Source organism: Antechinus flavipes, chromosome 1 (genome assembly GCF_016432865.1).
Source record: "Antechinus flavipes isolate AdamAnt ecotype Samford, QLD, Australia chromosome 1, AdamAnt_v2, whole genome shotgun sequence".
Lineage (NCBI taxonomy): Eukaryota > Metazoa > Chordata > Mammalia > Dasyuromorphia > Dasyuridae > Antechinus > Antechinus flavipes.
Genome location: NC_067398.1, coordinates 228,694,822 through 228,708,763, shown reverse-complemented (window position 1 = coordinate 228,708,763; position 13,942 = coordinate 228,694,822). Strand labels below are relative to the sequence as shown.

The 13,942-nt window shown below is 35.2% G+C and overlaps 1 protein-coding gene across 1 annotated transcript in view; it reads left to right on the top strand.

Annotated features, from left to right (window-relative positions):
- Window positions 1–6,615, top strand: part of ACER2 (alkaline ceramidase 2) — a 33,356-nt gene extending 26,741 nt beyond the window's left edge. The window contains exon 6 of the mRNA XM_051997413.1: window positions 976–6,615. Coding sequence (XP_051853373.1) covers window positions 976–1,162 — 187 coding nt within the window. The 3' untranslated portion in view covers window positions 1,163–6,615. The remainder of the gene's footprint in view (window positions 1–975) is intronic.
- Window positions 6,616–13,942: the final 7,327 nt, after the last annotated feature.

The following is a 13,942-nucleotide window of genomic DNA, read 5'->3' as shown; positions in this document are numbered from 1 at the left end:
TGATGCTTTCTGTGTTTTTCCAAATTCCTCATATTTGTCATTTCTTACTGATCAGTAAAATTCTCTTATGTTCATATAACATTATTTGTTTGGCAGGACTATGGATAATGAAGATTAATTTTATTTTCAGTCCTTTTTTGTCTCCAAAAGGTCTTGCTATGAATAGCTTGATATATGTTAGACCTGTGTTTATTTTTTCGACATAATGTCAAAGAGTTGATCACTGGATTAAAAGATATGTTGAATTTAATGACTTTTTTTGAAAACATAATTACAAATTGTTATCCACAATGGTTGAATCTATTCACAGCTCTACCAATAATGTAGGAGACTGTTTTTTCATAGCTCTTTTAACCTGATTATTCCTTTTTTTGTTCATCTTTGAAAATAAGTCTATTTATGCTATTTACATTTTTCATTTTAAAAGACCATAAAAAGAATTAAGAGCTCTTAGAATAAAGATCTTCTCTAAATGTTCACAACTTTTAAAAATAGGTAGCTTTCTTTAAACATGGTTTAAGACAGACATGAGTTAAGAGTTTCATTTTCTGGTAGGTCTGGAATTAAAGTAGCTGTATTCAACTCCTTTCCCTCCTCACAACCTCTATTTTCAAACTCTTGGGACCTACTCTTGGTCCTTTTTCTTTACATAATTTAGCCTTTCTGTTTTAAAATTCATTCCAAATATGGAGAATAAATGAGTCACTTTCAATATATAGCAGAAGAAAAGTTGGTCTTGAGCAGGTCAGGGCTCTCCAGCTATGTAGGAGAGCCATAACTTCATCTCTTCCTAATTAAGAGGGATCAGAGCATGTAATTACATTCTCAAACAAGGAACAGAGCAACAAGGTGGCCTAAAATGGTGACAGTATCCTAGATCAAGCTTTTGCAAGGAGATTCAATTAATCACTAAACATTTATTGAATGCTAATATTGTATCTAACACTGTGGTTTTTGGCTTTATCTGTTTTTCAGGCACATCCTCATTTGTTTGGCTGCCTACCTGGGTTGCGTCTGCTTTGCATACTTTGATGCTGCTTCAGAGATCCCAGAGCAAGGTCCTGTCATCAAATTCTGGCCCAGTGAAAAATGGGCCTTTATAGGAGTTCCCTATGTTTCCCTCCTGTGTGCCAACAAGAAATCTCCGGTCAAGATCACATGATGTAAAGTTCAGCAGCTTTGGATTTTTTCTATTTATTTTTCCTCACTTAACTGTGCTTAGTTAATGATCATGACAGCTAGGGAGACTTGAGCCTCTTTGTATTTGTTTGGGTTTTTTCACTCCTATATGGTTGAAACTCAAAAGGATTCGACTGTATATAGTAAGAAATGCATTTTTTTTTTCCTTTAAGAAATGCTTTTATCCCCCCCTTTCTCTCAAAAAGGAGGAAGGTTGCGTTTTGGTGTGGGGTTGTGTTTTTTTTTTAAGCCTGAAAATGCTGACAACTAGAATTTAGGTTGGTTCTGATTTTAGCTTTTTCAGGCTTTATTTTTAGATGCCCACTGTTCTTACTACTGGCTCGTGAATCTTAAAACACTGTGATAGTAGCATGTCTTGTTAGACCAAAGCAAAAGACTAGCAACTCTTGGGATGGAATGTTTGTTAAATGCAGACCTTCCTTCCCTTCTCTGTCCCACCCATTCATTATTTTTTTCAGAATTCTTATGGTTGGAATCGACAAACAAATGTACCCTTGGACTAAACCTCTATTTTTATTCCAGAGATTTTCACGGGAGGAAACCTGTCTAGGAAGAGTCATATAAAAACCTTGTAGGAAATTAATTTTTAATCATATTTTACACAACTTAGATTTTAAGTAAAGTTAGAAATATTTTTTATTATTTATGCTGAAAGTCATAGATTTTAATCACAAATCTCACAAAACCTAGGTTTTAAGTAAAATTAGAAGTAATTTTTATAATTTGTGCTAAAAGTCCTAGATTCATCTTCTATATTTGGTCAAACTTAATGGGGAAAAAGTTATCATCATCCAACTATTCTTTAAAATGAGCTCAACTTCTTTCATATCCCTTTTTTCTCTTTTGATCCCTTTCCCCTAGCTCATAATACACAAACAAGCTATAGAATCATAGAGCAGTAGAAAAACAAAGGGAATAGATTTATAAAATGTTAGTGTTGGAAGGCATCTTAGCTGGATGGTTGTAGTGGAAAGGATCCCAGAAGTGGGGTCAAAAGACCTGGATTTGAATTTTAGTTTTCCTAGTTTTATTAACTATTTGACCCTAAGTAAGTCACTAATCTCTCTGACTCTTAGTTTTCTCCTCTAGGAAGCAAGGAGGGTAGTTCTAAGTAAGGCTCATTCTGATTTGAAATCTTAGGCTCCTATTACTCAAATTTTTTCATGTCCTAGAGAGGAATGATAGATATGTACACCATACAATGTTAGTACAATAGTTCCACTAATATCTCTGGCTCTCAGCTTTCTCTTCTATAAAATAACGAGAGTAGTTCTAGGTAAGGTCACTTTGATTTGAAATCTTAGGAGCCTGTAGGATCATTTATTCCAATTTCTTCATCTTATAAATAGGAATAATAAATATACCATACAACGTAGTACAACCACCTACTATATGCTATGCTGTCAACAGCCCAGCAATATAACTGGTGGCAGTTTTACCCTCCTTTCTTGCAGGGATGGTAGGATTTGACTGACATTAAACCTGATAAGCTAAACTCTGATGATTTTTATATTGGGATAATCTCTTAAGTGAAGCTTAGAGTAACCTGAAGTGCTCAGAAATATCCTGCAACACCTTGGAAAGTCACTTTTCAGGATCATCTTTAATTCTTCTCCCTAACCCCTAAGTAGGGCAATTGAATTTGAAAGAATCTTAATTGAACAGTTGTAGTGAAAAGAATATCAAAGATGAGGTTGAAAGTCCTGGTTTTGGATTTCAGTTGTCTCATTTTTATGAGCCATCTGATCCCGGATAAGCTACTAATCTCTCTGGTTTTCTCTTTCCTTCTCTGCAAAAGAGGATAATGTTTTTTGTTTTCAAGTGTATTCTGGATTCTAACAATCTACAAGACTTTCCCTTATGTTCCCATGTAACACAGTTGCTGCTTCCCTTTCTACAACACTAACTAGCTAGCAATAATAGATGTTTCACCAAGGCATCCTTTAGACGTGTTCAAAAGTGTCACTAACATGGCTTGCTCTTTCTGTATTCCAAATATGCTTCTTTTTGAGTTTTGCAATTCCACAAAGACCCCCAAGAACTCAGTTGCTCCTGTTCTTTGTTGGAATAAATCAGGAACCAGCAAATGTCCACAAATATCTCCTAAGTTCAAATCTGGCCTCAGACACTTAGATGTGTGACCCTAGGCAAGTCACTTAACCCTATTTACCTCAATTTCCTCATCTGTAAAATGATAAACCATTTCAGTATTTCTGCCAAGAAAACCTCCAGTGGGGTCACAAGGACTCAGACACGACTGAACAATGACAACAACAAATATCTGCAAGGTTTGTGGCACTGGTTGCCAACCTCAGGGATAATTTTTTTTTTCATTTCACTGGAGTGTTTCTTACCTTGTTCATGGCATTCCACTGTTGGGAGTGGGGAGAGTAGGGGAGGAGGATTGTTGTGTATCTTTATAAGATCAGAAAATACTTTGTGTTGTCATGACAGACAATTAAATCCCAGAGAACTAACTAAGTCATGGCATTTACTCATCAAGGCTAGTTGACATTATTCTTAAAATTCATGCAGGATCCAAAGTTGAAGCCCTCACAAGGTTTTAGGAGATTAAAAAGTTCTTAAATGGCAAATAGAGTCCATTGCCAAATATATATTTTATGAAGCTACTCTAAGAGACAATTTGGAATTTTCTGTCACACACTGGCTTCCGGTTGACTTTCTATATCTAGCTGCTGACACACTTCAGGCCAAAGTCAGAAATTCCTTGAACGGGAGCTTTCAAAAGTTTTTTATTTGATTGTTTTATTTGTTTCACATCTAACCATTCTTTACAATAGAAACAACTAGAGCTCTCCAAGGTATAGGAAGTATTTTCATTTTTCACAACTTAAGCTGATAACTCTAAGAATGTTCTCATGGGCATAAATGCTGCCTATGAAATGTCTCTGGACTATAAAAAAGGAAAGGCTCCATGACTTAAGATGGATGGTAAAGGGTTTGGGGAAAGAATGTTTCTGAAACTGTTGCTTGAGGGCTCTATGTTTAGGCTTCCCCACCCCCACCACACCAAGACTAAATGTGTTGCTGTCCTTACTTGGTATTCAGTGAGAATTTTCAGAACCCCCTTTGGGCAGAGAGGTAGGGGGGTGGAAAGAAGAACAAACGAGTTGGTACTGGGAGGCTAACAGGTGATTGAATATTTCAGGAGTTAAGTGGGGGGGGTTGAAAATTATGATGCTAGCTCTAGGATCCTCTTTTCCCCTCTCTTTATACAAGGCAAGTCGATTGTATTGGGTCTATTAAAATTTCTGTGCTTTGTTACAAGCAGCAAGCCATTGTGGATGGTGACTTGTTAAAGAGATCCAGAACAGAATCGAGGTCCATGGTCTCATGGTTATAGGTACTTTCTTCATCCATTAATGATCATATCCCATCACTAAGTTTCATGCTTTTTCATTCCATGTGACTCTTGTTGGTATCCTTCCATATATGTATAAGAGGATCTATTATGGCCTTTTTCTGGTTCTTTAATATCTCACAAATGCCTGTGTCAGTGCTTGGGCCTGCCTTTACTCACAATACATGACCAGCACACATCACTTTCTTTGTCATGTAGATCTCTAATGATATTAGTTCATAGATTTAGAGCTGGAAGGGATATCACAAGTCAAACTTACCAGTCTTTATGTCATCACCTCTTATTTATCTGTTTATTCATACTTAGTAGTTCATTCTTTGCTATATAGGAAACAAATAGGTATAAAATTATTTTTTTTGGTAGCTTTTGAATTGCACTGTGTTTATCTAAGCTCCCTAGGTTTTAAGATTTATTGTTGAATTTTCCTTTTAAAACATGATTAGTATGAACTGGATCTACAAAGCAAATATAGCTTAGACTTATTCTTCTGACTCCATTGGATATAACAGCTAATGAACCCATTAGAATCATGTCTTTGAGATTTTCTCTGACATTTTAATCAAATGATGTGCAACCACAAATATATTTTTACATGGGAAGGTGAAGATCGTAATATTCAAGAACTGGGCTGTAACAATACTTTTTGACACAACTAGTGAATAATTTCAGTCAGAATTTGTACAGAATCCAATGTAGATGGTCCAACAAGTATTGGGATTTGAAATGTGAAAAGTATTGAGTGTTCTGTTTTTAAAATGGGTCAGGTACCCTAGTAGATTTGTGTGTGTGTGATTTTTTAAAATAACTTTAAATGTTGAATTTAGAACTGGAAATTAGTCCTTATCCTTTATATTGAGACATTCTAAAAGAAGAAAAAAGTTCTGTGGTGACTGGAGCTTTATGAAATGACTGATAGTGATGAGTATCACAGTGTTCACAGTTAAGGATAAACTAAAATTTCTATGATGGTTGAGACAGTTTTGTACCTTAGGGTTAGGAAAAATTTTCTTCTTCTGAGGTAAGCTAACGTAGAAATTCTTATCATATGCAAGATCAAAAAAAATTTCTTTGTAACTTAGTGACCCATTTGCCTTGTCCATCATGAAAGTCCTTCACTCCTCTTACATGTTACTAAATACTTGCTTTATTATGTTTTTCAGATATTTCCTATTTTTCTCTCATTGCAGCAGCATGCCCAAAGCATCTAGAATACAGAACATTATATAAGAGACCTTAGGGAATAATTTTCCCCTTCTTTTTCCAGAGGAGAGAGAAAAATTTGTCTCCAAGGTCAGATGGCAAATTAGTGGGAGATTTTGGATTAGAATCTAGGTCTTTTTCTCCCAGTCTTCTGCCATTTTTATTGCTTTTTCAAACCTTGGTGCCAGGGGCTCTGATTTTACAGATTCTTTTTTGACTGTGCCCAGTCATGAAATAAAACAGTCATATAATAATTAGGTTTATACACTTATTGTACCTATGGGGCTGGTGAGGACTAAGACTTATTTTGGCAAAACCACTCAGAATATGTTATTTCCAAAACAAAGTTTGAATCTTTCAACACAAGGGCTTTATCTGGGTGCTAACAAATCCAATTGATAAGCTATAAAAACCAGCTGAATTATCTTTTTATAAATGTTTCCTACAGACTTTCATTAATCTCTCACTGTTTGAGCAATTTCTCTTTCATATATTTGCTAAACCAGTCTTTCATATTTTTGTATTTATAGTATATAATCAAAGAGACCATGTTATTCTTAGATTTATAAGTAGTTCTTTTGTTAGTGTCCTGTGGAAGGGGAAGTGTGTCTACTGTGGTGACAAACATTCTCCCTCACTTTGGGGGGGAAGAGTCATACTTTTTACAGTCTAGCTGTTGCACTTTATACTTTGAATTTTATAACTGTCTTTTAATATAAAAGTCACAAATGGTATTTTCTGTGTCTGACTGAATATATGTGTGCCTCTATGGTTCCATCACAACTTCTGTAATACCTGTAGCAACAATGAATTTAGTGAATTATGGCACAATATCTGAGGAAGCATTGGGGTTTCTTTCAAGAACTGTGAAACTAATACATCTAACTATTTTTGGAGATAAATGTTTTCAACATGAATCATCTCTATACAATTATTTGATTAAGCTGTTATAATTCTATCCTATGATTTAAAACATCTCAAGTGTCATGTTTTAGTTGTATCTCATTCATCTGGGATGAATGGATTGTATTATATAATATTAAATTACTTTCAAAAAAAATTCTATCCTTAGCTCTGCATTTGTTTTATTTTTCTGGGAATACTTTTTTGTGAATGAAAAAAACTTATCATATTAATTGATATATTATTGAGATGAATCTTTTTTTTATTATAGATTTTTATTTACAAGATATATGCATGGGTAATTTTTCAGCATTGACAATTGCAAAACCTTTTGTTCCAACTTTTCCCCTCCTCCTCACCCCCTCCCCCAGATGGCAGGTTGACCAATACATGTTAAATATGTTAAAGTATAAATTAATACAATATGTGTATACATATCCAAACAGTTATTTTGCTGTACAAAAAGAATCGGACTTTGAAATAGTGTACAATTAGCCTGTGAAGGAAATCAAAAATGCAGGCGGACAAAAATAGAGAAATTGGGAATTCTATGTGGTAGTTCATAGTCATCTCCCAGAGTTCTTTCGCTGGGTGTATCTGGTTCAGTTCATTACTGCTCTATTGGAAGTAATTTGGATCATCTCATTGGTTGAAGATGGACAGGTCCATCAGAATTGATCATCATATAGTACTGTTGTTGAAGTATATAATGATCTCCTGGTCCTGCTCACTTCACTCAGCATCAGGTCATATAAGTCTATTAAGATGAATCTTGCTGGACTACTGCAATATCTTTGTAATTGGTATCTGTGACTGAAGTCTCTCCCTACACTAATTTCTTCTCTATTCAATATGTATCATGGAAATTTTTTTAAAGTGTAGATCTGACCATGTCATCCCCAGCTCAAGGAGTCTCAGTGGCTTCATGTTATCAAATATAAACTTCTCTTTTGGACATTTAAAACTCTTTAGAACCTGGATCCTTCGTTCCTTTCCATCTTTCTTACACTTTATTTCTCTACATGTACAATATAATCTGATACACTGGCCTGTGTCTTTGTAGTTCCTGGAACATGGTATTTCATTTTCCTCTTTCAATATCTTTACACTGTTGGGTCCCTCCAAGATTGGAATTCTCTGCCCTCTCATCTTTACCTCTTAGATTCCCTGGCTTCTATTAAAACTTATTCAGTTCAAATCACACCTACTGAAGTAAAGGAACAAGGTATCTTCTCAGGACCTTAATATGTTTCAGAGGCATAGATAAGGCTGATCAGGGGGTTAGGAGTGGTGGTTTTGATCTGTTTTGATGGTCTTAGAAGGCAAAAAGGAGAGATAGGGGACTCTATGGAGAAAGAAACTGCTATCTCATATGAGAATGATGCAGGAGATGAAAAGTATTCAAACATGGAAGAAAGGGTGAGGGGACCAGATATCCCATGGATCTCAATTTTGTCTGAACCCGTTAAAGGAAAACTATGTACACACACACACACACACAATTGTGTTATAGAAATACATTAAACTTAATAGGGAAATAAGCGGGGACAGGGAGAAAAGTAAAATGGTACTATTCATCAGCAAAACAAAATCCAGTGTATGAGGCAGGAGTGTAAAGGATGTTAGTAGTAGGAAGAAAAAATTAAAAACCTATGATATGGTAAGGCAAAAGGAGAAGAGAGGCAAGAGACAAGAAACAGATTGCCTTATTTATAGACCAAAAGTGTTAGGCAAACTCATTTTTTAAAAGCCACTTTCTGATTTACAAAGAGGATGGGAGCAAAGAGAAGAAAAAACACAAGAAATAGGAATAAAAATATAGAGGATAAAAGATTATGAAATCTAGATATAAAAAGTATATCACTGAACACAGAACATTCTATGTTGGAGGTCATGTGGGAAAACTGGGACACTGATGCATTGTTGGTGGAGCTGTGAACGAATCCAACCATTCTGGAGAGCAATCTGGAATTATGCCCCAAAAGTTATCAAACTGTGCATACCCTTTGATCCCACAATGCTACTACTGGGCTTATACTCTAAAGAGATACTGAAGAAGGGAAAGGGACCTGTATGTGCCAAAATGTTTGTGGCAGCCCTGTTTGTAGAAACTGGAAAATGAATGGATGCCCATCAATTGGAAAATGGTTGGGTAAATTGTGGTATATGAATGTTATGGAATATTATTGTTCTGCAAGAAATGACCATCAGGATGAATACAGAGATGCTTGGAGAGACTGACATGAACTGATGCTAAGTGGAGTGAGCAGAACCAGGAGATCATTATACACTTCAACAATGATACTATATGAGAATGTATTCTGATGGAAGTGGATCTCTTCGACAATGAGAAGATCTAACTCAGTTTCAGTTGATCAATGATGGACAGAAGCAGCTATACCCAGAGAAAGAACACTGGGAAATGAATGTAAACTGCTTGCATTTTTGTTTTTCTTCCTGGGTTATTTTTACTTTCTGAATCCAATTTTTCCTGTGCAACAAGAGAACTGTTCGGTTCTGCACACATATATTGTATCTAGGATATATTGTGACATATTTAACATGTATAGGACTGCTCGCCATCTCGGGGAGGGGGTGGAGAGAAGGAGGGGAAAAGTCGGAACAGAAGTGAATGCAAGGGATAATGTTGTAAAAAATTACCCAGGCATGGGTTCTGTCAATAAAAAGTTATAATTATTTTTAAAAAAAGAGAAGATTCTAGATGTATTCACTCTAGATGTATACAGACCAGTTCAGACACTATGTATTTATTTGGAAAACAATTGATTTCATTCTCTTCTCCTTTTACCTTCAGTTGGACCTGACATCTTTATATGTGCCTCCCACACAGGAGAGAAACTCACTTATGACCCCTAGCCCATGTTCCTAAAGTCTCCTAGCAACAAACTCTCAGCTGAATTTAAACAAATAGTTGAGAACAAAACTACTTACTCATCTGACTTCTGATAGGTTCAAATCTCCTTTGTCCTAAAAACAAACAGCTTATGTGTTATCTCCTCTATGAAGCACCTGTTATGGTGACATCATCCTTATAATACTAACAGCAAAAGAAAATTGCTGACAAATCTTTATATGAAACTACAGACCTCAAAGTATCCTGAAGAACTTAATTGATATACTATTAGAACCACATCATTTATCACAGACCAATCTGTTGCCTATGATCACCAAGATATAACACTTTCAAAATATAGAGACCTGGAAAATGAGAAAGCAGCTAGATGGGGCAGTGGATAGAACATATGGAATCAGGAGGACTTCTCTTCCTGGACAAGTGCTTAACCTTGTTTACTTCAGTTTCCTCATTTGTAAAATGAGCTGGAAGAGGAAATAGCAAACCATCCTAGTATCTTTTCTAAGAAAACCCCAAATGGGATCACAGAAAGTCATACATGACTGAAATGACTTAATAACACAACAATCACCATAAAAGCAAAAGAAATCAAAATCATATAGGAAGCACCAGCCCTGAAGTCAGGAGGACTTGAATTCAAATCTGGTCTCAGACCTTCACACTTTCTAGCTGTGGGACCTTGAGCAAGTCACTTAACTAATTGCCTCAGCAGCAAAAAATAAATAAATAAATAAACATATATATATATTTATATATAAAATAATATAGGAATAAGATGAGGTGCATGATATTTCTGGTGCCCTGTCTGCTACTAGAATTGTGTCAAAGATGTGTTCAGTGAATTTACAGGTTCAAAAATTTTTATTCAACTACAAAAGAGTGGTTATCATCTGTTCAGAGAATTCTAAATATGAAAAGATAAGAGTAGAATATAATTTGTCCCAAAGTCATTTATTTCCATACTCAAATGAAAAATAAGATCAAATTATTATGTGTTAATAGAATGGAATATAACCCATGTTTCACATGTCTTTTACAGTAGATTGATTAATCTACTGTAAGATTATCATTGTAACATAAAGAAATGAAATTCAAAGAAATTGAGAGGATTTGTATTAATTGATGTAGGGTGAGCAGAGCCAGGAGAATAATTCATATAATGTTTAATGCATTATAAGCTATTAATAAATGCTTTTTCATTCATTCATTTTTCATAGCTATGATCAATATAATGGCTATAATGACTCAAAAGACTAATGATAAATAATGATTTCCATATCCTGTCCATTGATGATGTCTCACTGAATTGTCACTCTTGTCTGAGTGGTGCAAAATGACTTATGTTTTCAAACATGACCAATGGGAGGCTTTGTTTGACTTAACCATCCATATTTATAATAAGGGAGGGTTTTGAAGGTTGGGGTGGGGAGAAAAGGATTAGGGATAAGAGAAAGACCAGTGATACTTTTTTTTTAAAGGAAGAAAAAATATCAAGGAATCATTATTTTTCATTAACAGTTGGATAAGTTTATTAGCTATATAGTCGAAGAGTATTTATAATTTATATATTCCATCATCAAGATATGAAAAAAATAACTCCAATCTTATTTACCTTTGTTTTATTAAAGCTTTTTATTTTCAAAACATATGCATGGATAATTTTTCAGTATTAATCCTTACAAAATCTTGTGTTCTAAATTGTCCCCTCCTTTTCCCCATCACCTCCCTTAGATAATAAGTAGTCCAATATATGTTAAACATGTTAAATCCAATATATGTATACATATTTTTATTTACCTTTTAAGATACAAAGGCAGTTGGCTAAGTTCTGGAAATACAAAGATGGAAAAATGACATCCCTTGAACTTATGAAGGAGCTTACAATTTCATGATGGGACTATATAAATATGATGATCCATGGTAGATGATAAAGAAAGCAAAAGAGAGATCCATATCAATAAAAAAATTGAAGCAGAGATATCCTTCAGGCAGGGAATAGCATTTGAGTTCTATTTTGATGGAAAAGAGGGACATTTTAGGTCCAAAATACAGGCTGCACTAGGGGAAGGGAATAAACATTTATTAAGCATTTACAATGTACTATGCATTGTACTAAACACTTTACAAATATTATCTCACTTGATCTTTACAACAATTCTGGAACCTAAATGTCAGTACGATCCCCATTTTACAGTTGAGAAAACTGAGATAAACCAAGTTTATATGACTTGCTTAAGATGACATAGCTAGTAAGTATGTGAGTTAGATTTGAATTCAAGCTTTCCTGAATCCAAGCCTAGTATCCACAAGTGCTTCTAGGTGGCAGAGGTAAGAACAAAACTGGGCAACATTTAGTCAAAAATAGTGGTGTTGAACTCAAATATTAACATTATTTCCTTCTATTGTGTTTTTGTTAAATATTTTCCAATTACCTTTGTAAAAATAATTTTTATTGATGTTTTCTATTTCTTATATCCCATAATAACCCTCCTCCCTGAAATATTTCTCTTCTACTTCTCTGAAAGCCATCCCAAATGATAAATAGTGGATTTTTTTTAAGGGAAAAAATCAGCATCACCGATTGTTTCAAAAAGTCTGAAAATATGTGCAATATGGACAGCTCATTTTCACCAAGAGGTAGGTTGGGGGGGGTGTCTTTGCATATCTCTTCATTCCTCCCAATTATCTTTTAATAATCATGCAGCACTCAGGAATGTTGTTACCCCATGTTGGACACTTCTGATCTGTTTTATTACACACACACACACACACACACACACACACACACACACACACACATACATTCACACACACACACAGTGGGTTGTCTTTGTTAAAAGTCGTGAAATAGAAACTAGATGAACTCTTGGGGGTATTTTAGAGGGAATCCTTGTTCAGGCACAAGCTGAATTAGATTTCTGACAACTGAGATTTTGTGGATGCCCTTCAAGTAAATCAATATAGATAGATGACTGTTATTCAATTGTTTTTTAAATCATGTCTGACTTTTCCTGACCCCATTTGGGGTTTTCTTGGCAAAGATATTGGAATGGTTTGCCATTTCCTTCTCCAGATCATTTGACAGATGAAGAAACGGAGGCAAACAGGTTAAAGTGAATTGCTCAGAATCACACAACTAGTAGTAAGCATTTGAGACCAGAATGGAACTCAGGAAGATGAGTCCAGATTAGGTATTCTATCCGCTGTGCCACCTAGCATTGTAATCATCTAGGATAACATTAGGCAATCTCTTTCATCAAAGCTACATTAAACAGTTTGTTCATTTTAAGAAATCTTTCTCCAATGATAAATTTCATTTGTTCTGGATAAATATGAAATTCTCCTTTTTTGCTTTTTTTTTTTTTTTTTTTTTTGGTTTGTTTTTGCTTCCCCTCCTTTTTTATTCTTTGAGGTGAAAGTATGAAATTCTAGATGTGTATCAAGAGAACATAAAAAATGAAAGGTTGCAAACTTGAATAGGAAGGTCATATTGAACCAATGAATAAAGATTGTACTTACAAATGCATTGTTCTCTTCCCAGAAAGACACTTAGAGCTTAATGCAATCAAGGAGAAAGCAGTGGCTGAATAGATTATGAGTTTACTGGCATTCTGTAACAAAAGCTAAATGGGAAAAATGCATTTAAAGCAATTTACACCAATGAAATGTCAGTCTTAATGTATATGTATACCTTGTTCTAGAAATTGATGTGGAAAGGACATTGTACCAGAAAAAGGGTAAAGTGGGGGTAGTACATCTCATGAAGAGGCATAGGAAACCTATTATATCTGAGAGAAAGAATGGAGGGGATGAATATAGTGGGTATCTTACTGCCTTCAGAATTGGCTTTAAGTGAAAAATCTTAAGACATATTCAATCTATGGTGAAACTTCTCCCATCTCATTGAAAAGTGAGAAGGGAAAAGTGGAAAGGGAAGGAATAAGCTAAGGGGAAGGGAATACGGGAACTGGGAGGGAAAGGGTAAGATAGGGGGAGGAACTCTAAGGAGGGGGGAGGGATACTAAAAAGGGAGGGCTGTGAGAAGCAAGGGGTGCTCACAAGCTTAATACTTGGAAGGGGGGGAAAGGGGAAAGAAGGGAGGAAAGCATAAACCGGGGTTAACAAGATGGCAAGTAATACAGAATTGGTCATTCTAACCATAAACGTGAACGGGGTAAACTCCCCCATAAAGAGAAAGCGGTTAGCAGAATGGATTAAAAGCCAGAATCCTACAATATGTTGTTTACAGGAAACACACCTGAAGCGGGGAGATACATGCAGGTTAAAGGTAAAAGGTTGGAGCAAAATCTACTATGCTTCAGGTGAAGTCAAAAAAGCAGGGGTAGCCATCCTGATCTCAGATCAAGCTAAAGCAAAAATTG